This window comes from Buteo buteo, chromosome 9 (assembly GCF_964188355.1).
Source record: "Buteo buteo chromosome 9, bButBut1.hap1.1, whole genome shotgun sequence".
Lineage (NCBI taxonomy): Eukaryota > Metazoa > Chordata > Aves > Accipitriformes > Accipitridae > Buteo > Buteo buteo.
This window is the reverse complement of record NC_134179.1, coordinates 43645900-43672657: the sequence shown is the minus strand read 5'-3', so window position 1 is coordinate 43672657 and position 26758 is coordinate 43645900. Positions and strand designations below refer to the sequence as shown.

The window sequence follows — 26758 nt, the reverse complement described above, 5'->3', positions numbered from 1 at the left end:
AACTCATTATCAAGTTGGAACATTCAGAATTACTTTTTTTTTTTACTTTTTTTTTTTTTTGAGATGAAAGATCATGGAAAAGTGGAGGAGTTACCTAGAAAATAATTTTCAACACAGTTAATAAGATAGACGGATAGAGTTATCTCAAAATGCACTGAATATTGGCAGCCCACTAGAATTCAGTAACCAAAATTCCACTTTGAGAAATATCCTGAAAGTAAGTGTTTCTTTTCCATTCTTCAAATGTTTTTAATTTTTTTTCCCTTAAACCAATGCTTGAGTTATAAAACTGGGGGAAAAAAAACCCCAAACTTGTAAGACACTGTTAAGGGATGGGACAATTGTCAGCAAAACATCAGCACTGTAAGGAGAATTAGAAGTTTTACATATATTTTGTAAGAAAAGAAACACCATCATTCTTCAGCTGTAGACCACCTACCAGCCCTTCCCCCTCGTCCCCAAATATCACCAGATAAAACAGCAAACAGCTAAAACTAAACCAAGGAAAGGGAGAGGAAGTTGGTGGTAAGAAGCAGCCGAGAGTTCTCTAAATAACCTTCTGCTTTTATAAACAAATCCTCCACCGAAAATTTCTGCTCTTCAGTCATTAAGTTAAGTCCTATTTTCAACATTCTTCTAAGACTGCTTCATGCCGGTGTTTGAACAGATGCAGAAAACTGTATCCCCTTTAATCACATCCAACCCTAACTATAAATTACCCAGAGTATATTAGAATTACATCCACACCAGTAAATATAGAAAGCAATCAAATTCTTAAAAGCAAACAAAACTTTTTTTATTTTAGAGTTACTGTTGCCTTTAAGTCACCATTCCTATTTTCACCAGATGTTTGCCTCTTCTTTAACTCTTTCTACTTCCATCTTCAATTCTCTTGAGGTACATCCTGAGATACTTAAAGCTTAAATCTTCAAAACTGTCTTCCCTCAGAAGTTAATCTTCCTCACAATTTTTTAATTCAGATCATAAGCATGTTAAAAAGAAATAAATCTCTTTTTCTCCAAATTCCCCTTTTCACCTCTTTTCTTTTCCCTCCTGCCAATCCATCCCTGCTCATTTCTCTCCTCTCCTAAGGAAAAATGTTACTCAAACACATCAGCTTAGGTCTTACAGAAACAATCAGCCTGAGCAGACTTCTGTCTTCAATAAGAAACCTGATCTTATTTTTTAAAAGAAGGATTTTGTTATTGCCCGTGAACTCTTTTATTGTAGAGTCTCCCTCCCTCACAGGCAAATCATAAAAGTATTTTACAGCTTCAGTTTCTAGGTGTAGGGTAAATTGTTACCTGTCACTTGTCAAGTAACTCAATTGCCATTTTAGCAATATTTTTTAAAGTGAAACATTTGCACTTTCATGGCACGTAAATCATCTTCCAAATTAAAAGATAAAGCCATGAAAACTACTCTTTCCCAGAAAACCTCCTAATATCCTGGGGAAGCCTCTGACTCTGAAAGCAGGCTGGCAGCAGCAGGGGTTTTTCTCTCCTCTGTAGATTGTTCTGCTCTTGTAAGAGCAACACACTGCTAGAAATACCTCACACCTCTAAAATCCCAACAGATTCCTGAGGAGTTGAAAATAACTGGAAGAAAATGCCTAAGTGGTATGATGTCTAATCAGAGAACAAGCAAAGACTGAAAATTAAGCAGGACTGCATTTTTCCATCTGCTGTGGTGAGACCTGGTACCAAACACCACTAAAGCATTCAAATGGGATTGCAGATCTGACCTCTAGCAAGCCACCAAGACTATAATCCCCTCTGGAGCCTTTTATTTATATCAACTTTCCAGTAATACAAACATCTGGTAGTCCTCACATAACATTTTCCAGTTGCCATCTTGCATTAATATTTCTAAGAGCTTATCAAAACCAACTTGAGCTGCAATGCAGTTTCTGCCATTATTATTCTGGAAATTAAGCTTTCAAATAATCAATTTAGAGATTACAATCATGGCCAAAACTAGACATCAAACTACTGGATTGTTTCACGTTCTTGCAATTGCTGCATGACTTCAAAATGGTTATGAGAATTATTTTAACCTGCTAAATGTAAAGATCATATGATTGCCAAATAAAAGCACTCTTAGAATCAGCATGCAAACCCAGCTTTTTGGAAAAGCGTGAAAAGAAATCAACTGCTTGCTTCATTCCAACAGAAAGCTCACTCTGGGACTTATTTCTAACAGATAATAAATAGCAATTACAAGCACTCAAAGAGACTCCTGTTTGCAACCTATGCTACCAGGTGATGCTTCTCCAACACTTCTGTTTTTATAGGCAAGAAGAGTCCTTAATTTTCAAAGTTACTGTGTTCAGTCTTTTCTCTGACCTTATCAGACATCAACATTAGAAGGAATAAGGAGAGGAAGGAGATGGGAATCAAATTACAACTAACTTCCACTTCCAACCCATCTCTACTTTCCTCAAAAATCAGCAGCCGTGTTTTCTATAAAACATATTACACCAACTTCAATAAGGCATGACGGTTTTGCTAGCATAATTTTAATAATCTTACTCAGATGAACATCAAACAAATCACATCTTGCCATAAATCACACTTTGAAAATAACAATTATGGCATTCACCTACACCCCCATTTGAATATCCTCACCATTCAAGACCAGGATTATCGAATTAATAAGACAAAGAGTAAAGAAAAATTTCGGTAGCTTAGACATTCTATATTAAATATGTTTTTAGTCAATGGGAAAAAAGACTGGGCCAGAGGCATTATTATATGTCTGTTTATATTAGTGACACTTCGGTAGCAGGGTAGTAAGGTGCATTCTTTTCACTGCTTTCAGCACTAATGTCGTAACTTGTATTATAAGTGAAAAAAATCTCAAAGGAAGTATGTTGGACACAGGGAACTGATTTGCTGACTTTTAATTTTAATTACACACTCTAAGCTGTTGTTGGCATAAGCCATTTATTGAATCCTTAAAAAACAGAGGGAAAGGTAAAAGTACATGAAAACAAATTCCCAGAGGATAACTGCATTTATTTCCCTTTTTACACCAACAAGCCATCTCCATAAACTGTGTCCAGCCTCAAAGAAAGCAGTTCTTGTTGCTTTTGATTTCTTCCTGTTACCTTCTTCTGTTCTTCTAAGAACACTTTAAAAAGCCTTCCTACTATTTTCCCCATCAACAGCAAAACTCAATAAGCTACTGGACAGTATTAACTAAAGAGAAATATCAACTAGCCACTAGCCAAGAACCAACTTAATCACATAAGTTATAGATCTTTACTACCAAGTAACACTAGGACTTTTATCACACTTGCAGGTTTGGTTAGGTTGGCACCAACGTAAAACAAAGATGTTGCAGAACATTTCCAGGAGGATACAGCTGACTATAATCTACTATAATGCTTGTGCTTGCGCTCCCTGATTAAAATTATATTATATAAAATTTAAGTGACAGTCATTTCACTGTAGTCTTACTTGCTAGAAAGCAGAGGTCTGTAAGGCAGACCACAACAAGTGACAGCAATTTTCAAAACTTCTGGACTCAAACACCGGCACCGAGACACTGTTCTTCTCTGGGAACAAGTATAACAAAATCACAAGCTAACAGTAAATCTTAAGAAATATCATCTGTCTCAAATGCAGTAGTAAAAGACTGTTCTCTGAATTTCATTTACTGCCCACAAGTGCTTCTAAGAAACTAATCAAACTGATACCTGTGGTTTTTAAGCACAACTTGTTGAGGTTGCACACTTCTACAAAAAAGCAGCTGAGGAAATGAAGGCATCAATATAGTGGTGCCATTTAATATGATTTTGAAATTGCAAAGGCAGATCTATAAGGTCCGGATACCCAGTCTACAATAGCCTGCCTTCTATGCATCTGAGGAAGGTACTGTATGATGTCTTCACCATGAGATAATGGATAACGGATTTGGGGCGGGGGGCGGATAGGACAACATTCTTTAACAGTCAACATAGTTAATCTGTAGGCATGATTCTAGCCACGTTAACTGAAAACTTTTCCATTGATGCAGTCAGCGTCTGTTCTAGCCTCTTTATGCAGCAACACTTGGGAGGCAGCCAGGCAGCTTCTCTGCATTGCTATACAGCAGCTCCAGACGACTTAGTGTATTTGTCTCCACCTGCTCTCCAGTCTCACTGCTATCAGCATGTCTCTAAAACTAGGGCTGTCATCTGAGCTTTTCTTTCAGACACAAAGGCAAATCCACTATTTTAAATAAAAAATAAAAAGGATTTCTTTTTAAGAGAAGGTGAGGGCTCGCTAGCTTTAAAATCTAAGCTGAAGAAATAATAATCTTGGGAAATCTCCCACTAGTAAACCACTGCTATTAGAGAAAAGTTGCTATATATAATTATGATCTGATTTATGATTTGTTGAACAAATTTCTGCAGCAATGAGCAAAGAATGTGGGCGGAACAGTAACTAAAGGCACACTTTTAAAAAAAATACACATATTCTCAAGTTACTTCTTCATCTGATCAAGTACTGTAAGCAAACTTCTACATCTTGTTTGGCTCTAAGATCAGTAAGTTTTTCTAGACCATCTACTCTCCCATGCGATTTGGCTTAAGTATCAGTTCTTGTCACAGCTCAGAGATATTCAGGTTATACTCATTTTGGAGATTGCTGTTTATCAGTAAATACAAGGACTTAGACTACATGGAAAGGAGGAGAAAAACCTGAACAACTACACATTGCTGTTTAAGTCCCACAAATCATTTTGTGAACCTCTACAAGTACTATTCCTGCATATCCATAGTTAAAAAAAGTGTAATTCTTTAAGTTCTGTTTGATATCAAAAGATACAGTTTCCATTTTTAGAACATCACAAGCCTTTTCAGACTGATGCTATATAGATGTGACGTCAGACATGCCAGTGACATGTATGAAATTGTTTCAACTGTACCTCTATTAACTTGAAGGGTGGCATGTTAACTCCAAAGAAAAAGTAGTGATTCAGAGTACCTTAAACTATCAGTCAGCAATTTAAGCATCCTAGTGTCCAACTATACCCTGTAAGTTTACACACAGTGTGACAGGAAATTGTTTCTGAATATGTAATAAATTTAAGTGTTTAGAGTTCTAAACCTTCCAGTATGTTTTCAGAAACAACATTACTGAACTTATGAGATTCCTAAATATTTAAAACACATAGAAATTAGCATATTTTCAAATGAATATTCTGACTTTTTCTGTATGCCAGTCTCTTAAAAGTGTGTACAAGGTCATCCTTTTTTGCTGGAAAATTATTTCTGCTATCAGAAGTTGGATCAATTTTTTTTAAAAGCATTAACGTTACTGTATATGATTCAAAGCCCAAGTATTAAATCAGAGTCAATTTAAAATGCACAACATACACACTATATTTCTACCTAAAACCATTTTTAAAGTCCACAGTCATATAGTATAAGCTGTTGAGTAAGACCTACAACACAGGCTAAGAAAAGCTGAACTGAGATCTCAATATGAAAATTTTAATACTATTTTCTCTAGTCAGTGTATCTAAAGTCACCAGCATCCTACTGGCTTCTATTCTATCAATGGCCAAAACAGTATCTTCCAGTTTTGAATTTAATGTTGGAGTGTTTAACCCCTCCCACAGTCCTGACTTTATAAAACTCTATGGATGTCTAAAAATCCATGGAGTTGTAAAGCCAGCTACCTCTCACAGAATGCAACAGTGCAACTCCTGCCTGTAGCCAAAGAATTTACTCACAGTATAAAAATGAACTCCCAAGTCTTTTCCGGGCATTTGCTACACAGTCAGTGGTTCTGCATCTTTTCGGTCCTAAAAATGTGGAGAGGAAAACAAAAACAAAAACAAAAAAACCCACAAATTACTTTTCAGGTGTGCTACGTATTTTCTTGAATTCTCAGCTATGCACATCAGCAAAACGGAAGAGAATTCCAGAATCACTCAACTCCTTCCTTCCAAAACACTGCTGCAGAGTTCATTAAAGGGACACTTAACAACATGAAACTAAGAAAAGAAGTTCTAACATATTTACAGATACGGTTTCTGAAAAACAACAACTTCTTTGCCTCCTCAAGGGTACGAATACTTCAATCTCAGGCTAGTTTCCTGTACAGTCATGTGTTTCTAGAACTTGGGACGCATGCTTTATTTAAGAGGTCTCTCAAGTACAAAGTACAAGACAGAATGCAGTAGCAGCTTATCGACTGAGAATCAAGAAGCAACACTCTCAATAAAGGTTTTTTATTTGTTTTTTTTTGTTTTGTTTTGTTTTTTAAAAAAACATTTTTGTTGTATTTCCTTTCTGTGCTGAGTAGGAAACACCAGCAGTCAGAGGTTGGAGGAATACAGCAAGATCTTACATAATACTCCAATCGTGCAGAAAATTGAGCCAAAGCTGGGAGGAGAGAAGGAATTTTACAAAATTACAGTGGGTATTTCCAAGCGTGGAACTATGAATGCAATCCGTAACACAGCAATAGCTCCTGTTCGTACAAGAAATAGGTATCTTTCCCAGCTTTATGCCCAATTTTGCAGAAATAATGTCCAGGAAGAAATGAAGCAGATGATTTCAAGTTTACAGGTCCACAGTGAGCCAGGCAGTGGAATGGCAAGCCCCCTGAGTAAAATGCTGAACAGAAGGATGTGCCAAGAATAAAGCTGCTAAGTCCCTCTTATTGTAAACTGGATTGGTATCTAGAAAAATCACACAGGGCAACGAACTCAGTTCACAGCACATACCTAACACTAGGTCCATCTAGAGGCTCAGCTGCAGTTCAGAGATTAACCCTAAACCTCCCCCCACACTGGTCAAGCTGGTTCAGTGGAAACTAACTGAGAGAAGACTCTGGTGAATGGAATTGTTTTTAACATTTATCAAGTCTAATCAACCCAATACTACTGCCAGTACTGGTACCTTCTCCATGTTAAAACATCAGGTAATTGTAAGACCAATTACACAAGAAATAGTATTTTTTTAAACACTCCACTATGATCTGTGCAATCAGCGATGGTACTGCTTACTGAGACCATGTGTCAAACCAAAACCCCTTCCGTTTTAACTCCCTCCCTGATCTGTATCTATGGGCAAATCCTGGAGGTTTTGGGGAGTAAACACAATTAGTTTTATAATAGTGGTAACTATACTCAAGTGAATCGGGGTAATAGATTTGATAGTAGTTTCTATGATCTTATGGTAGGTACAGTTTTGTATTACTGTCCTCTACTGATACAGTGACAGGATGACGGCTTGCAATGTACTTCTGCTATCATGTTGTCTTGATTTTGATACCCATCCATGACAGAAGTACCATTAAGAAAAAAAAATAATCTTTTTTCTTCCGGTCACAATGAAGCAAGTGACATAATGAAACCAAATCACTCTGGGCATCTGGTTAGAAAATGTCACTGAAAAAGAAGCAAGCCAGGTATATGTTTTACTTAACTAATTTAGGTTTTTTTATAACCAAAGAGTTCTGTTTTATAAAGCATAAATAATAATCTAATTCTTCAGACTTTTATAGGGCTTCCCATCAAGACACTCCAGACAAAACCACTTAGAACTCTAAAAGCAAAGAAAAAAAAAAAAGAGATCACAAAAAAGTATTCCTTTTCATTATGTCACAATGACGCTCTACAATCACAAATGTAAACACATTTAATAGTGCTGAGTTACAGAAAAATGCCAACAAATAACACTACAGTCTATATTTTTCTCCCGTCTAAAACCTCCTGTCAGAAAAAGACAATTCCATTTCACAGGCAGCTTGACAAATACTCCGGGAATAATATTTTACCTTTATAATATCATCTATCACTAATCAAGATAATGCCTGTAGCAAGCACTAGCACTCTGCTATCAAATCGCATTAGCAACACATTTAACTGCGAAAGGGAATTCTTTTGCCTTTCCATACTGCATGATGATGCACCACTTCCTTTAAACACCACCACAGGCCTGAGACACAGCTAAGAAATACCACTACAGATCCCAGACACCCTGGGGTCTAATTCATACGAAGACCGAGTTCCCTCCCGATTTAGAAATGTGCCTCACAGTCCTCAGTGGCCAAGCTACAACCTGTCATCCCTTACTTGGTTATGCTGTTAGTCATCTCAGTTTTTCCACTCCAGCCCTTATTTCCTTTCTCCCACTCGTGTTTCCTTACTCAGTTCCTGGCACCCCACTGAACCTCCATCCCTGCCCGGGGATCTCTAGGAATCCCCTAACCAGGCCTCCCCCCAACTTTTCCCCGCCGCACCTCTCCCCCCCCCCCCCTCAGGCCCTGCTCCCTCGCTCGCACCCTTCCACCCAGCCGAGCGACCGATCCCTCTCTCCCCTCAACTCCTGCCCCCCTTCCCCACAGCTCTTACCTCCTGGCCCTACGAGTGACTCCTACCGCCGGAGGAAGCCCTGCTCCGAGGCAGGCGGGGAAGCCCGAGAAGCCCTGTCCCAGGCAGGTGCGGCGGGTGGGGTTCTCGCCCCCCGGACTCTGCCCCCCACTCCGCAGCCAGCCCCCCTAGGAGAACACCAGCAGCTGGAGCTCACTATTTGGCAGCATGTCTTCCTCCTCCGATTCCCCCCAAGCAGATGCAGAGGCTCAATATTCCGCAAGTCCCCGCAGAAGCCTTCTGCGCAGGCGCCGACTTGACGAACAAGCAGGATATGGCTGTTCCCAGCGCTCCCCTCCCGGCCGCGCATGCGCCACAGGCGAACCACGCCGCCCCGCCCCCGCTCAAAAAAAAAAAAAAAAAAAAAAACCACCGTGCATGCGTAATAAAATCTCGCGCACGACCCAACCGCCCGCCTCCAGCTTCCTCCTGTACACGCGCCCTCTGCCGCCAGCCCAGCTTCCGCGCATGCGCTGGCGCCTCCGGACACGCCCTCTTCCCCCCCTCCCCTCCGCTGCGCATGCGCGTTGGCCCCCGTCCTCCCGCTTCTCCTCTCGGGGGCTCACATTCTGGCAGGGCGGCGGAGCATGCGCTGTGTGCCCTGGGGTCCCCTCAAGTGTCACGGCTCACTATTTGGCGAAGAGCTACTCCTTGTCGCAGTGCCACTTAAAAACAAGACGGGGGGGAGGACGGGCAGGCCCGTGCGGGTCTCTCACTTCCCAGTCGTGCGGCAGGGCCGCCGCAGCGAACTAGAGGTGAGCTGCCCCGCATACACCTCGCAGAGGCAAGCGGTGGGGGGGGGGGGGACGACGACAACAACAACACTACCTTCCCCCCCGTCCCTGTGGAGGTTTCCAAGTCCTCGCCCAATTCCTTTTTTTTTTTTTTTTTTTTTTTTGCTTCTTTTCCCCGCACGGCCCCTCCCACCTCACCTGAGAAGGATACCGCTGCCTGCTGTCCCCTTGCGGTCTCCTCATACCGCCCTAAACTGACACATCCGGGCTCCCCACAAACACCCGCCTCTCGGCGATACGCCACAGGAGCGGGGGGGGGGGGGGGGGAGAGGAGAGCGGCGGGCTGCGCCTGCGCGGGGAGGGGCGGGGGGCGAGGGAGGCGGGGGAAAAGGCGGGAAAGGCGTCGAGTGAGGTGGCGCGCGCCCCCGGCCCTTTCCTCACGGCTCTGTGAGGAATCGGCTGGCGGGGGTAATGGCGCGCCGTTCTCCGCTTTCGAGAACTCTTTTGTTCTGGTGTTGTGTGAGGGTTGAGGGCTCTGCTTGGAGTTTTATTTTAAATCTCTTCACTCCGGGAGGAAGCGTGAGGGGAGATGAGAGGGTGTACTTTTTTTTTTTCTCTTGCTGTGGTGGTGTGGCCTGGTTTCACCTTTCCTACTTGTTCCATTGAGGGTCAGGCTTACTGTCGCGTAGTGAAAATAGAAACAGTTCTTCCCCCTTCTCTCACTTCAGGCTGGGTTGTGGGCCGTTTCAGCACACAGGTCGCCAGTGCTTGTGAAGAACGGCTCCCCACATTTGCACAGTGAAAATTTTTTGCCAAGTTTGAGGATGATTGGTGAGTTTTCTCAAAGAACAGCATTTATTTTAACATTTTGAGAAAAGGATTATAAAGCAAACATGCTTTATGTCTGTCATTCAGGGGTCTAGATCAAAAGCTTAAGGGAGACCTTATAGACCTTTCGGTACCCACAAGGGGGTTATCAAGCAAATGGAGCCAGGCACTTCACAGTGGTACATGGCAGGAGGATGAGAAACAAAAGTAAAACTGAGAGATTTAGACTGGATATCAGATTTTTTTTCATCATGACCATAGATGAGCATTTGGACAGGTTGCCCAGAGAGACTACGCAGTCTCTATTGGGGGTTTTCAAGGCCTGATTAAATAAAGCCCTGAGCAAGCTTGTCAGATCTCATAGGTGACCCTGTTTTGAGCAGGTTGGACTAGATGATGTCCTGAAGTCCCAACCCAAATTACCCTGTGATCCTAAGATCTTGTCTATGTATGGGTCTTCTCTTCTAATTTGTAATGGTTTGCAACCAGAGCAAAATTTTCATTGTTAATAATCCTTAATTACTTGAATGTTTGTAGAGAAGTTTATCCAGAACTAGCCTTTCTTTCCTGCCAGTTTCAGTCTCATCTTAGAGTGAATTAATACCATTACACACAAAGCACCCCAATAACCAAATTAGCCAGGTTACATAATACATATCACAGCTACACTTACTGAAATGAAAGATGCAAAGTCTTTATTTCATATCTCATTCTCTCAGATGAAAAATGCTGCTTCTCATAGCACAATTGGTCCTGTACACTAGGCTGCCACATTTGTCCACTACTGACTCAGAGAATATTCCCTGTTTTATTGCTAACATTTTCTGCAGTGTCCTGGGTTTTCCTGGCAAGTATCTCATCCAAATCATGACCAATTCTTGGACCCTGCTTCATTCCTTCATTTCACAAACTGCTGCCTATGGTGACAAAACAGCAGGTAATGCTGCATTGATAATGAAGAAATGCCATAAAACTGCCTCTTGGGAAGTACAGAATTGGTATCAGCATTCCTATTCTGGCTACACGTTTCTCCTAGAAACTTATTTTCTTACCCTATCCATTATCCTGGATTTTATATTCTCAATAAAAACTGCGGATTTTTACTGATGTATTTATCCTCTTACAGTTGAAGTACAAAAGGAAATTACAGCACCAGTTTTAGAGAAAACAGAGAGATTTCCCCCCTCCCCTCCTGCATCAGAGCACTTAGGCTGCAGATTTTGATACAAGGGCTTTCTAGATAGAACAAACAGAAATGTCTCCTTTAATTCAACACTGGCCATGTGTCACTTAGCGGTAGGGAGGTCAACCTCTTTTGCAGTTTATGACGTTCTCCTGATCAAAATTCTCTTGTTCCCAGGAAGTAGAAAATTAAATCGTGTATCTGTGAAAATGAAGATTGAATTTCACTCTCCTTCATATGAAAAAGTTATTTAGGGTCAATTCTGCCCTCATAAGTGACAGATAGAAGTGAAATGCTGTCACTTACTCTTCACAAACCCTACCACCTTCTATCTTTAATACAATTCTGTAATAAAATTACTGGACAATTCCTAGGTGCAGGTACTGCTTGAACCTTGAAAACTTGCATGGGGATATGCTGATGTGTGTGTGTTTTGACACTACTGCCCACGTGAGAGTACCAAATTCTCAAATGCATTCACTTTGGGGATAATTCTCAGTATCATCTGAGTGATACAAGACAGGTTGTTTTTTCTGCATGAAAAGAACCAGTAAATGCTAATGTACATACAGGTTTGGAGTTGTTACTTTTGTGTGTATGTAAGTTTGATTTTTATGTGAAGCTGATTAAACTGATATCCATGAAAGTCGTGTGCAAGAATTTTAAATAGCTCCTGCTTTTTAATATTCACTTCCTCTTTGGTTTTAATTATTTTGTTCCTACGTTTTCCCTTTCAATTTACTAAAAATCTAGAAATGTAATTAGAGAGAGGCTGAACTCAGAGAAAGCTGCCAGCATTTCTACATCATGATTAAATATATCAGCCATCCCTTTAGTGAGAGACTGAAAAACAGGATTCTCATAATTATCTCCCTGTTATCCAGGAAAGAATCTGCAACACGTACGGATACAGAGTTATTGAAAATGCAGCACTAATTAAAATCTCATATACGCTCCTGATGATTGGGAGAGTATGAAAACACAGTTATTTAATTATTTCCTGTATTTGCTATCTTTGTTACAAAAACAAACAAAACCATTCTAAACAAAACCCATCTCCAATCACTGGGGAGACTTAATGAAGCTTTTATATATGCAACAGTCACACAAACATGGCAAGTTGCTTGATTCACCTCTCCTTGTACCAGTGAGACATCTATGTAACTCATTTTCCATATGTAACGCAAAAGGAATGCTGTGGTAGATTCACAAACAGTAATGCAATCATTGCTTGGTGTGAGGATATGGTTACTGTTTGTTTGTTTGTTTGAAATTTAAGACATAAAAAGAATCTTGGTATTATAGGCTTTTATGGTTTCATTGTGAAATAGTAATATTTGTGTCATAGCCAATTAAAAATCTAGTATCTAATAGGTTATCCTTCCAGTCTGACTTCTGCTAGGGTATCTCCATCCTCTTGAAAATGTCATGCTCTCACCTATCCCACTACAAAGCCTACATTATTATTTATCTTGTCAAAGGAGTCTAAGCTTTGGCACTAGCAGAGCACACTAGAGGACAGTTAAGTGCCGATATGGTTTGTGATGAAAGGAAAAGCTTCTGAGATACTGGCTGCTTTGAACTATGTAAGTCTGAGCATCCTCCAGGGAAAGGAAACTGGTGAGTTTTTTCTTTTGCAACCCTTTTCCTCAAAATTTAATTTGCAACAGAATAGCAAGTACTGAGCTAGATAGCATCCAGTATCCCCACTTTTCCTTCACTATAAATTAAGTAATCTTCAGTGTTGCATGGAGTAGGAGGGTAAGTTGAATGTTACCCATCTTTTAAAACTTTTAAAAGTGTAAAGAAGTTAAGCAGCTTACTCATTAAAAAAAAAAAAAAAAAGACAAAATTGGAAAACCAGTTGCTTCCAGTTTCAAAGCAGAAATCCAGAAGAGTATAAGAATTAGGTAGGTTTTAGGCATCCAGATTCAAAACTATGACTAAAACCAGTTCTTCTTCAACAGATGTATAAAATCACAGGTACCTAAATTTTTCAGGTACTGCCCTTTCTTACCTGAAAGTTCACTTAAGTGTTGCCAGTTTCTGGTTATGCATGTACTCAAAACCATCATTGCCTGAGCACTTAAGCAATTAGCTCTTACTTTCATTACATTTCGATGCAGTAGCACCTATGTCCCTTGGAGCATGAAAGGATAAATTTGCTCTAGCACAGCCACCACATACATACAGTGTTAAATTCAGTAGAAAACACAATAGCGATCAGCACTTCTATGAGCAAGTGCCTACTGGTAGTGGTGGGATACTCTCCTTTTTCACATACAAACCATTCTGAGTTTCCTGCTATGCATATTTCTTGTCCAAATTTGCTTTCCTGACTTCAAAATACTGTAAGATAACTTAACTTAGTCATTGTTGCTGCGATTAAAAACTACTTTTATTTGTGAGAAAACAAACATTGTTTAACAAAATCTTGACCTCCTTTGGAAAAACTCTGACTTAGAGATTTTAATTGCAGGGAATCTATTCATGGTGCTATTTTTGCATGTATTGGAAAAGTATCAAAGCTAATTTTTTAGAAGAGGAAATTATACTTTAAAATGCACTATTGTGAGAAAGTGACTCCCTAACGTCTTTGAGTTGGTGCTTTGTTTCTCGTTAGAAGCATCTCCTGTCTTCCCTGATGAGCCTGCTCTTGTTTTCAGTGCTGGTTTGCTTTAAGATGCTTTTGATCCTGTATTCATTAAAACCTGATCCTGCTGCTTCCCACCAGCCCTAATGGTCTGTGAAATTATTTTCCTTTCTCCAAGATGCTGTTAACTCTGCTAGCACCTGCAGAGTAGAGGAGCTCAGAACATTGTCAAAAGTCCTCCGGTTTATTCAAACCAGCTTTTCTCCACAAACAAGAATTAATCTTCAATGTTATCACAGCAATCTTCCTTAGTGGAGAAGCGGGAACGGACTGTAACAGAGTCTGAGGGTTTTTATCACTGCTGTTTTCCCCTTCTAGAGGTACAGAGAGATAATTGGACAAAAGAGTTGAAAATCGAGGATAAGATTCACTCTGTATAACAGAGCATGAAAGTATGAATGAGCATAAAGGGCTCAAACAGCTGAAGGGGAACAAAAAAAAAAAAAAAAAAAAAAAAGAGGGGAAGTAAATCCAGTATGAAAAAAGTAGGAAACAATGAAGAGAAGTGATGTAGTAAAGGGAGAATGTAAAAGTGGCATATGCAGCCTGGACCTTGCAGTTAAGGGAAAAGCAGCATTTTTAAGGTATCCACAAACTAAGAATTTTTCAAGTACTCAGCATCAGGATTCATAACTAGATGACAGTTTAGTCTTGTTCTGTTTTTTTAATGCTGGTGGAAGAGAGCTCTCCAAGTTTGTGCTTTCAACACAATGATAAATATTAGCTGTCAATATGCACTTTATTACACAAATTCTAGCAAGTATTGTGACTTAAATATTGCTACTCTAGAACATCCTTACAGAACTCAAGAGCTTAATGTGGAGCTAATCGGTTCTTTGTTTTTGCCTTCTCATTAGCAATGCCCTGCAATGACTATTATGGCATTAAGTTACTGCAACCAAAATGGCAGTAATGAGTATTCAGATGTTTAATTTCATTTGAAGATGCATTCAGTTATTGCACAGAAAATTGTTTTCTAGAACAGCGATTTCAAAACCAAGCATTCAGAAGCCATAAAGACCAGCCAAAAGTAAGGTTGTCCATGCAATATTTTGGTCTTATTGTAGAGATCTGTATGCTGTAGTCATTAATTGCACAAACACATTATCTTTAAACTGATTTCCTAAGGAGACAAAGCTTAGGTTGTTCCTATCTTTCTACCCCATCTCTCAATAACTTCTAATTCAGCAGTATTTTCCAACCAAATTAAAAAAAAAGAAGTAGAGGTCTCAAAGATCATTGCATTCTACCACGTTCCATCAAAGTAAGGGTTGGGTAGAGAAAAGGGACCTCCCCAAGCGCTCTAAGACATTACACTACAGTTTAATAACCACTAGTGTGTCCGCATGGGGGAGAAACTCTGAATATGCTGCATATGGAGAAAGCTTAAATGGGAGCCACAATCAACCACAAACCTCAAATCTGTAGGAAACTAGGTGTTGCTAATTCCAGTATTTACAGAACTACTTTTTTCACTGGACTGTGCTATCCCTTTCTGTGACTGGGTAAGTTTATAGATAATGAAATGAAATGTTGCATCCTGTATGGGTTCCCAAGATTTATGTAACTCACACTTCCTAAAATATTTACTGACTGCAAAAATAATTGATTTCTTCCTGGGCATTTCCTGAATTATCAGCTGATGGTGTCTTGCTGCTTAGGAATATTAATGAAGCTATCTTAACCAGTACCTCTGTGATTTTAAGTGATAATATGCTTCATGCAATATAGACAGAAGGGAAAAAAAAAAAAAAAGACATCTTAGAATTTATCAAACCAGAGAAAATAAGGCTTATGTCAAAACTATGGACTAATTTGAAGTGCCCAACTTGATACATCTCAGGCCTTGTTATTTAAAGAAGCTGGTAATTCAGTTGTGCTTAGTGTGTTCAGATCTGAATTTTACACCTCTCCAGGTGTGGCTGTGAACACTCCCTTTTTGCAGATCTAGTCTAGTTGTTCGTACAAAAATAACAAACTTGGTAATCATTGGAACACTTTAGGTTATTGGAGTGCCACACAGGTCCTAAGGTAGGGGCAGAATCTGCTAATCCAAAATGGTGTTTTTTAATCCCAAGACAAGGATTTTGTTTTTCTTGCCACTTTCACTGTAAAACTAATTAACAAATTATAGCCCGTCACGTTCACTGAATGAGATCTCTCAAGACCTTAGGAGAAAGTGACACTACAATTCTGAGAATAAACTAAATCAGAGCAGGCTGCAAATCTGCCTGGAAAGCAGACTCCACTCCTCAGAGCTGATAAGGAATAAGAGAGGGAGCCTTTGCCTGGAAAACAGTTTGCATTGTTCTGAGAAGTGATTTTTAGAAGTTTAGCTAATGAATGTCAGGCAATCATGCTGCCAGAGGACACAAACTCAACTGTCTACTTTTTCCACTACCACAGAAACTGGAGACAATGATCCCTACTGTGTGAGTGTACTTGAGAGGATTGAGATTTTTATTGCCTTGTAATGTTTAATTTTAGGTGGGAAATAGTCCTTTGGAGGACAGTTTTCTGCTGTTGATGGGAAAAGGCCATTGCAGATGGGCCTAGTATACCCTCTATTCATGTTCCAGGGCCACTGCAAGATTCCTTAGTGTTGTCTTTAAACTGGCTATTGTAAAGGAGAAATTACAACAACATTGGATTAAAAAGTGGAGGGTGCTAGTCCCACCTGCAGAAAAGCAAATCACTATGTACGAGCACCATTATGGAAATCTCTCCTTGCTGTCCCCAAAATTATGTATGCCTATTAAAATATTTCACTCCATTCATTCCCATTTTCAAGTTTCAGTCAAGCAAAAGACTTAGTCCTCATTCCAAGTAATGGAAGGTTTCCATGGCTGACCTGGCTGGATTTTAACTTTTATGGATTCTTCAGCAACTGGTCTGTGCTAACAGAACTGCTCTTGGGAATGCCTAATGCTGCACATTTGTGCTGCTCTTGGAGTAACTGAAGACCCAGTAAAAGGACCTGAACCTACTTCCAGGAAAAAACACACCACCATCCCCGACTCTGGCAGCCTTTTTTTGCATTCGTATAGCAAAACACCTCTAATGAATGAGTCAGTATTTCAACAAGTACTGTGTATGAAAACCATGCTGTCTTCTGAACAATTTTTTCCTTTAGAACAGGTTAACTGCTGATAAAAATTTTGAAAATAGGCTGTGAGCTTGCCAAAGTAACTGAACTGTGATGACAAAGGTGGTATTAAGTGTTCAGGATCCTATACATGCATAAATATACAAAAAGAATGAAAATGACATTGCAAGCACTGCAGAAAAGCATAGCAAGAGAAAGAGCCATATGACTATTTTTGCTAATTTAATTCTGAAGCTTTAAATGCACTTGTCATCTTATTTTTTTCCTTAAAATATTTAGAGTTTTAAATACCTCATTCCAATGTGACATCCAGCTCAGTTTCAGTCTGAGGCAAATACTGTTTTTCCTGTTCTTTAGATGCATCCCTGGATCACTGTTGCTGAAATTCTGTTAGGTATTAATTATAAATCTAAGTATGAAACTGTTTATTATAAGAGTATATATTTCAAATGCATACCCCATCCCTATTGGCCTTACAAACTTCTTCCTACTACTAGTCAGCATAAACTTATTACATGCTAAAGTGGGACTTTAAAGCTAGCATGTGTTTTCCCCTATGGGTGCTATTCTGATTCTCACGTGCTTTTTGGTCCATGAAATCTGATAGGAATTCCCATTTCCTTTGCAAGACTGTGTGGAATCCTGTAGGATAAGCTCACATAATCACCAACTCTTAACTGAGTGGCACAGCATAAATCCTAGTTGTTCTTAAGAACATTAGGGTTGGGGTTTTTAACTGGTATCTTCAAGATTGGCAATTCATTGATTTCAAAGCAGTAATGGCAACGTCCTTACCCCTTAAGCTGTTGTCATTTGAACATCAGTCTTTACTACGCTGTGACCAGAAAATGATCACTGTTATACAATTATATCCACCTCTACAAGATACACACGCATACAGTATCATCTACCTTATTCTATGTGCTCTCTAAACATTTGGGGTTTTTTTAAACAGCTGCTGATGGAGTTGCAGAAGGAGCTCGTAAAAACAAGGAAGATGAAAGGAAAAGGAACGCAGCTGCCAAATTTTCCCCCCTGTGGATGCCATGTCTCAGTTAGCTATGAAATAAAACTTCACCTTTCTTAGCTGATACATCAGCGAGTTCCTCCTGGAGGGACAACAGGCACAAACACTGCAGCAATGTAATCTGCTGTTTATTCTCAGTACGTGCGTGACTCTTCTCATCTCCCTGGAACCACCAAGAACTGACAAGGTTCCTAGGAGAATTCTGGCAGAAATGTTTTCAAAAACATCGACTTTGATGCCAATGGCTGCTGCTGTGCAGGAAGCAAGCTCTTTGTGTCACATGAGGACAAGAGGACATGCAGGTGTGCACAATCTTATTTATACCCATGCTATCTGTACTGAAGGCCATTCTGCAGAAGAGATGGTGATTGTCCTAAAGCTTCTAACGACTTAGCTTCAATGTAGTCTCTGCTGATGGTCAAAAAGAATTAAGCAGAATAAAAATGGAAGACCTTGATTTCCACATTATGTTTCTACTGTAAGCACAAAGACTCGAAGTACAGTTATATCACTAATTAAAGAGGAACTGCTTTTTTGTTGGTTTTCTCCTTATATTTCTAGAAAATGATTGAAATAACAGTTCCCCCTGCTGGTAACTAGCTGAGTCATAAATGGACTCAGAGTTGGGACTCCGGAGCCAACAAAAAGCAGAGAGGAAGGTGGAATCTCTTCCTAACTTCTCAGTCTGACCTTCATGTTTTGCACTTGCAGGGCTTCGTCTAAGGCACTTAATAAACTAATCTCCTACTCAACTGATTTCCCTTCCTCTTCTACTCAGAGAAAGACCAGTCACATCCGCTAAGGAAGGAGCAAACCACAAGCATTCCGTTTAGTAACTCCTTGGCAAGTCAGCCCAAACTCAAAACATCACACAGTGAGTGTTCAAAGCACCTACCATCTTGGCTGCAGAGGGTGATGTTTTACACTTTACAAAAACTTTTCATTTTGGAAAATAGGGCATTATCACAAAACTATTGCTTGCTTACAGCTGGGGAAAGAAAGACAGATGAAGCACACAAGACTAAAAAGAACAAGGTAGTCTTTTTTTATTTAACTAGATTTGCAGCCTTCTAATAAACTGGAGAATGTCTAAAAAAAGCAAAGATGAACTGAGTCATAGCAGGACCAGTGAAGCCCAGACTGTTGGTAGAGGACCTGGGCACTGTGCTTTGATTCCTTGAAACCTCTGAGCTGCTTATAGGTACACATGCTACCACAGAACACTTCCTTCTTTGAATAAGCAAAATATAACTTGCCAGCAGTAGTTAGAGATTCCTTTGCATAGCCATACCCTAGATGTTATGCAGTAAGTTCTGTCAACACATTGTATGTTACTAATCTCTTACTTGAAAGAAAGCCTTTCCTGATACTTCACGAAAAATTCAAACATTGCCTCTGAAGACACTTGCGCTGTTTATAAAAAAAAAAGAACAAAGCCAAAAAATTATTAAACAAAATTATCCCTCTGCAAAAGGTACCTCAAAGAAGAGCTACCATTTCTAATAGGAAAAAGTAACACGGAAGATGAAAACTTTACTGGATCCTAACTCAGTTCCCTTGGAGTTTACCTGTCTTTAAATAAAGGGACAGCTAACTCAAGCAGGAACATACACCAAAAGCCACCAGGCAGGCTTCTCAAAATGTGGCAACCAGTCTGTCACTGGGGAGAGGTATTAGAGCAATCCTTCCAGCAGCTCAAAGCTGGGGACCTGTTTTGCAGCAGTGTTGTTAGAACTGTCCAAGAAGAAAAGGCAGTGGCGATTTGAAAATAGCTTCTTGAATTGCTTTTGTAGCCTCCTCTGGGATCTAGCAGTACGTGAGGTCTGGAGAGAAGACAGCAAGCTGTCCAAGAAAATCCAAAGGATTCAGGCTCAAGGTAGGTACAAGAGCTGCCTTTGTTTTAAGAAATTCTTACTAAGAGTCAGAGGTGCAGCAAGAACCAAGCTGGAGCAATACCAGAAATAGACTTTAGAGCTAAAGTGGGTCAAGGGAGCCTGCAGCAATCAGGAGAGAGAAAATCTCCTTTATTTTCTTTCTTTTTGGCAGACTGATCTTTAAATCTGTGCTCTGAATACAGACAAGTTGGAGATATTGGTAAAGACAGATCTTGGCTTAGAAAATAGATTCTACGAAGCTCCCAGCTTCTTTCTTTCTGCTGGTCGTCTAGGCTGCTGCAGTGTGGGGAAGGGGGCAGACCTGTGGCTTTGGGCAAGAGTTCACTTGAAACTATATTGGCTTCTTTTCAATGGTTAAGAAAAGAATTAACAAAGTCTTTTTTTTCCTTTTTTTTTTTTAAGACACATTCTCTCCTAGAGTTACTAGGAGGAGAAGAGTTCAGGAAGAGCAGTCTCTGTACACAGAAGAGGCAATTTGGCTTGAGATGCTGTAAATAAAAAGGAAATCACCAATAACAGACTGACAACATGGTGGAAAAAGGTTGCTGCTATCTCACTCCCTCAATTTCTGATCATATACTTTCCCAAGAGTTTTAGTGAGTATTGAATTATTGCTAATAAGCAATTCTGCTTCTGTGGAATCAAAATAGAGTGATTTCCCTTTGATTTGTAGCACACCATTTGTAGCTCTAGAATAAAGTAGTGGTTTGTAACAGCAATGACTCAAATATTCTTAACAGGCGACATGTTTGAACAGAAATTCCAAGATTATCACAAGGAAGTGAATGGTTGAAGGAGTAAGTGATTTATAATGCATTTTTCAGGTGTTTGTATTTGCACACCGACAGGGGAGCTGGGTCTATTCCTACATTAGATGACTAATTTAATAGAAGGGAAAACAAGTCTGCAAAACTAACAGAATGGAGAGTTTGCCTAGAATCTTTTTGCTGCTTTTCGTTGCTGAGTTTGAGAATTGGTTAAATTTAAGATAGTGCTAAGAGATAGAGGACTGCAAGTCATATAAACACAGAGAAAAGATAGTTTTATGATTAAATCACAAAAAAGATAATTAATTCTTATCTCTGCCACAGTGTTCATGAACAAGTCATGCCATTTCTCTGCTCCCTTTTATAGAATTGAAATAGTATTCATTACCTTAGAGATACTGGAAAGCATAACTGTCTTCAGGGAAGCCAGAATCTCCATATAGTACCAGATGCCAGCACATGGTGTTCACCAGGCAGTATTCATGGAGTTAAGTCACAGAAACTTTTACTTCAGGATTCTCTACTACTGAGAACATGTTTGTTTGCTACTTATCACTTGACCTTTAAGACAATGTAAGTTAGCCAAGAGGCGAAGGTGACAAAGAAAAATCTTTTAATACCCTGGGGTTAATTTTCCACAAAATGTGTTGTTTGAGCAGAACTATAGGATAGTAAGACAGATTAAATGAAAACGAAATCTGAGGCCAAAAAAGTTGTAAGAAACACTGGAGGGGTGGGGGAAGCAGGGGATGGAGAGAAAGAGACTGACAACAGCCGCTCAGGAAAGAGATCAAGATCCCATCTGGAGGGGTAAAAGGCCAAAGCCACAGAACAGATGGAGACCAAGTGACAGCTGGTAGAAACATGCTTTCATGTGTAAAGTTTGCTCTTCAGAGAATTTTGCTCCCCAACTCTGAAGGCATCATTATGATAATAACTCCTCCCCATACAACACTGGGGAGCTAGCCTGTGCTCAGGAGCGGGTGTTCGAAAGCTCACCATGATGGTGGGTAATTAACAAGGGCCCTTTCAACATTTAGAAGCTGTTGTCACACAACCTTGGCATGGTTTTAGCAGCAGAGGGTCCTGTTCCTTCATCAGCAGGAGGGATGAAAAGAATTAATTTGGGCCCCACTGGTTAAGCAGGTTTCCTGTAAACTTTTACAGATGCCAAGAGTTGCTTCTGTTTTAGAAAGGCTCAGCTGAAGGAAATAATGCATCTCGGTGTTTACACATATTGTCTTAATGGAAGAACGTCCAACTGGCTGCTCCACCAACTCAGTTATAGAAAAATCATACAATCAATCAGAAGAGGGGGTTGTCTTCAACAACAGGCATTTAATCCAGAGATCCTGCCAGGCCGCACCAAAGAACTAACATAATTCTAAGACTAGCCCTCTGCTTGGAGAGAGGTGTGCTGTTTCTCCCCAAGATCAGCCAACGATACTGAAATTAAAGTTCTGGAAAAGCGGCCATTGTCACTTTTTCTTTAATAAAGATATGAAGTTTTTTTTCCTGTTAAGGCAAGAATTTCATCCTGCTGCTAGGATCTAGTAATGCAGCCTTGATTACAGAAAAAAAAAAAAAAAGCTTAATTACAATTAAAACTAAAGTATTACACTTTTAAGACAATTCAGAATTAAAAAACTAAAACAAAAAAAAATAAATCCAAACACTCTCCTTCTGATTACCTATCCTGAGTCCAGTTTCATAACAGATTTTGAGGTACAAGACAATAAATTAAAAGTTCATTCCAACTGCGGAGATCAACCATTTCCTCAATGTGATGTCTTTTTTACTCCCTTTCCAAATTTGGCATCGAGTCCAAGGCCTGCAATGAGATAAAATAATACATGGGCATAGCAAGTTTCTTCACATTCTTCAAACAAACATAAGCTGATTTTTCACAAAGGTCCTTGTGTTAACAGCAGTGATTTACTAACGGGCACTCAGAGGCAGTGACTCACCCAGTGCAGGGTTGAGGAAAGACCTAATAGATCTGCTAGAAGTCACACTCCTCTTTCCATGCACTGGTAAGGCTACTAACTCCCTCTTCCATCCAGACTGTTCTAGTACTATTAGATTTTTTTTGACCAGGGTCTTTTTTTAGCTCTCCCCTCACTATACATCACCTCTATTTAAGTTAACAGGGGAAAGGCCTCAGGTGTTTGTTTCCCTGACTTACCCAAGAACACCAGGACGGTCCCCACCCACTGCATTGTACTGATGGGATTGGCAAATAGAATGACGGACGCTAAAATGGTGAAGAACTTGCGGGTCGTGGTGATGATGGAACAAGTCAAAGGTCCGAAGTATACCACAGTCATGAAAATAAAACTCTGTAAAAAACAAACAGACACCTTTTGTCAGTCTGATTAGAAAAAGTACAACACGGATCCTCTTTTCAGATGAAAAGCCATTGAGGCAGAGCTGAAAGAATCTTATTTCAAATCCTGACTATTTGCATACAAACTTAAACCTGTTTTAGTCTGAAGGTAGCCTGTACAGAAAGCAAGCAACAGCCAAAGCAACGGAAAGTGAAGCAGCCTTACATTGTTCTCTCTGAACTGGGCAAACACACCCCTGTGAAGACTGCAGAACACGGAAGCGTATTTACCTGACCCAGTGCACTTGTCAGGCCAAACAGTAGGATGTTGTAAATGATGCTGGGGTAGCGTTCTGTAAAACTCAAGAACTCCCAGAGCTCTCCAGTGAACAGTATCCCTGGAAGAAAGATCAAGATGAAAAGCATGAATTACAAGCTGAGGCAGTCCAAGCGTAGTGTTAATTTCAGTTTACATATAATTTCAGTTTACATATAATTTCAGTTTATGCTTGTAACCCAACAGCAGCTACTAAAAGCAAAGACTAAATTCCACACTGTGGAAAACAAAGAGAATGGGAGAAAAAGTGATCACCTTCCTAGTTAATTAATGAAAAAAGCAAGCATTAACTGCAGATCCAATTCTGACAAAACAGTCCCCAGCAATCAATTAGAAGCGCCACTCCCTAATTGGAGCCGAAAGCTACACTGGTACGGTTTGCTTCTCTGCCAGCGTGAGAGAGCCATCAGGTAGAAACCCAGGAGCACAGAGCGAGCCTGACTTCTCACAAGTGAGCAAGCGTTGGGCAGCTGCACTCTGCGTGAAGTGGTGTCCTCTAGTGGACATGAGCAGAGCTACACTGAACAACCCCGACTTTTTATATACAAAGAAAAAAACCCCAAAACAAAACATAAAGGAATTTGCAAAAAGTGTTCTAGGCCCATTTTTGGAGCTTGACGCAACGTCTCTTCCCACAGGGTGTCTGTCCCAGGGCGGTCTCTGGGCGCGGTGGCTGTGGTTTTTGCAGGGTGTTCCTTACCAGCCCCCAGGAACAAGGTGGACCATAGATTAACGTTCAGCATCATGTGATTGGAACCCGTTTGGTAGTGAGCTCTCATGTGGTCCTGAGATACACCAGTCAGCCCATCCAAGGTCAGGGACAGCAGCTAAGAAAAGACGAGACAGAGATAAGAGACAGAAAAGAAAACCTTCGTTCTTTATTTCCTCTCTATGGGGAAGATCTTGAGCATTCATTCCCCCTCTTTTTTAAACACCCCAATCACCTATTAAATGGCAATTCTGTGGCCTCAAAACACATGCTAAGAGGGATGCGCATGTACTCATGCACTGATCTCATACCACAGCTTAAGAGCGCACCCCTCAAACCCAGGCGTCCTTCTGCAGAAGTGTTTCCACATCAGCTTTAGGGTACGCTTGAGGTACAAAGGACGCGGCCTTATCGGTGTTGTAACTGCTTGTTCCTCCTCACCCCTGCCAGGGTTATTTGTGCCTTGGCAGTGCTCACCAGAAGGAGTTCTCCATAGCCAAAGACGTGGTCATCGCTCCCAGCGCCCTTTTTAGGTTTGTACAGAAACAGGGCCACGCCTGCGACTATCAACAGGACGCAGAGATACTTGGCTGGTGGATACTTCTTCCGCAGCAAAGTCACTCCTAAAAGCATGACTGTAAAGAAGCAACATCACAAACGGCTCCCAGAACCCTCTCACGGGAGTTAGACTTGGCCCAACAGAACAACACACAGATAAAACACCACTCGCTTTTCCCACGGCGGAGCAGACAGGAGGGGAGATGCACTATTTTGACAACAATCGAGGTCCTCGTTGAGGGCACGAGTAATGCACACAAACGTACGAGAAGAAATGTGAAATTTGCTTACCTGGAATGGGCTTACAAGATTTACCTAGGACCTGCAAAAGAAAAATTGTATTAACTATTCACATATCATTGTGTGCTAGCGATGAGAGAGATCGCAGCAATACAGGGGTGACCCTATGGGATAAGACCACCCTGCTGCACCCCAACAAAACGTACCTGATACTTCAAAAAAGACGTGCAAAAAAACCCCCACCAACCCCACCACAGAGCAACTGCCAAACAAATGGTGAAGGTTTCAGAAATCGTCTCAAGCCCTCCGACGTTAGTGCCGACTCCCAATTAGCAAATTCCCATCGTCTCTAGGGATTGTTATGCTCTTTCTGGAACAGTCGGAGCAATCTTAACCCCTCTCTACACACCCAGTGCTGACTGAAACATGGCGCTACAGCCCCACAGATGCGGCTACAGGAAAATAAATCAAAATCACAGTTTCCCTCCATGCCTTTTCACCAGCCAGTTCTTTCACAGCATTAGCTTCCCCTGCACAGTACCTGTTTTTGGGGTACCCCCAGTGTTAACGGGTAACACAGTGCTAAGCTGTACACACGAACACCCTCTACCCGCCTCCCCGGCCCCGCTCCACCTGAGTGGGGTAGCTGACAAACTGCAGAGCCGAATTGCTGGAAACCATGGCGCCCAGGTAGGATAGCGAGCAGGCGGCGTAGAGCCAGCTCCGGGTGCGATCCGCTTTGGCGGCGTCGAAAAACCGGATCACTGCAAGGACGACGATGAAGAAGAAAGTCAGGAGAAGCTGCCAACAGCCAAACCTCTGGGAGAACGTCACCGGGGATGCGAGGGACCCTCCACGCCGACGCTCTGCCCGAAGAGCGGCCGCAACCGTCCCCTCCGGACAGGGCAGGGGGGAAGAACCCCGGACCAGTGACCCAGAGCGGAGCCCACCCCTGGGGGCTGTCAAGTCCCGGCTGGCCGCTCCCGACACCCGACTTACAGAGCTTGGCGAAGGCGGCGTTGATGACGCACTGGATGAAGACCAGGGTCAGGGCGTACTTGAATTTCTCCTGCTCGGCGCCTTCTCCGTACCGTCCCCGTGTGCTGAAAGTAACGGGACACGGTCAAGACAGCGGCGGGGGCCCGGCCCGGAGCCGCCTGCCTCCCCCGGGGGACGCGCCGAGACACCGGGCGGGACTCAGCCCGGGGAAGGCTCCCCCGGGGGGCCGGGACCCGCAGCGAGGACGGCCGCCCCCGGGGGCTCCCTCTCCCCGGCGCTCACATGCTCTCCTGCAGGATGCCGTAGTAGAAGTAGCAGGCGAAGACGCCCAAGAAGCAGACGGGTAGGCGGAGGCGCTCGGGCAGCGCGGTACCGTTCGCGTTCGCTCCCATGGCGGCGGCTCGGCCGCTCAGCGCCGGGGCCACGTCCAGCGCCACATCCCGCAGCGCGGACGGCGGCTGCGGCGGCTGCGGAGGAGCGGGCTGCCTCATACGCCCGACCTGCGCCCGCCGGTCGATCAGGACCCCCCCGATCTCGGCCGCGATCGTCCGCCTCCCTGCCGGGCTCGCCGCCGGGCGGAGCGGGGAACGGGCGGCGCTGGGTACCGGGCGGGGACGGTCCGGGGGGGAGCACCGAGACCCCCCGCGGGGTCTCCCCCGCCGCGGCTGGGCCGCGGTCACGGCCGCGGGGTGCCCCCGCCGGGGCAGGCGGCGCCCGGGGCACCCCCGGCCTGGGGACCTTCGCTAAGCGCGGCCCTTGCGGTGACGCAACCCGATGTGGAGCGCGGGGATTGGCCGCACCAGCGGGGGCGGAGCTAACGGGCGGGACCTGGTTGGCGTTCCCGCCGTCGCCGAGCGACTCGGCGAGGGGCGGGGCGAAAGCACGCGCGCGCGCCCAGCGGGTGGGCGGGGCCTGGGAAGCTCCTCCCCTCCGCCCCTCGCCCCGCCCACCCCAGGCTGTTACTCTGCCCGCCCGGCCGGGGCTCCAGCATCTCCCCAGTTTAAACTCGATATCCATTAAATC

At 42.2% G+C, this 26758-nt stretch overlaps 2 protein-coding genes and 1 long non-coding RNA gene across 6 annotated transcripts in view; 1 reads left to right on the top strand and 2 right to left on the bottom strand.

Moving 5' to 3' along the window:
• The window catches only part of SPOP (speckle type BTB/POZ protein), a 30792-nt gene extending 21390 nt beyond the window's left edge, over positions 1 to 9402 (bottom strand). The window contains exons 1-2 of one of the 4 annotated variants that reach the window (XM_075036376.1): positions 9306 to 9392; positions 5725 to 5796 (exon numbers count right to left, since the gene is read on the bottom strand). The gene's annotated coding sequence lies outside the window, so the exon portion shown is untranslated. Of the gene's footprint in view, positions 1 to 5724; positions 5797 to 8355; positions 8815 to 9305 lie in introns of those variants that run through there. The other 3 variants (XM_075036375.1, XM_075036377.1, XM_075036378.1) reach the window with 3 other exon arrangements.
• On the top strand, positions 8901 to 20335 carry LOC142034688 (uncharacterized). The gene is made up of 3 exons (XR_012651723.1): positions 8901 to 9128; positions 19698 to 19780; positions 20202 to 20335. It is a non-coding gene; the product is annotated as an uncharacterized LOC142034688 (long non-coding RNA).
• A 491-nt stretch (positions 20336 to 20826) lies between these two features.
• SLC35B1 (solute carrier family 35 member B1) lies at positions 20827 to 26280 on the bottom strand. The gene is made up of 9 exons (XM_075036379.1): positions 26018 to 26280; positions 25736 to 25839; positions 25370 to 25500; positions 24788 to 24818; positions 24416 to 24573; positions 23930 to 24056; positions 23184 to 23290; positions 22752 to 22905; positions 20827 to 22397 (listed from the first exon to the last, which is right to left on the bottom strand). Exons 1-9 carry the CDS (start codon positions 26224 to 26226, stop codon positions 22345 to 22347), a joined length of 1074 nt encoding a protein of 357 aa, XP_074892480.1. The 5' UTR covers positions 26227 to 26280; the 3' UTR covers positions 20827 to 22344.
• Between the last annotated feature and the right edge of the window lie 478 nt (positions 26281 to 26758).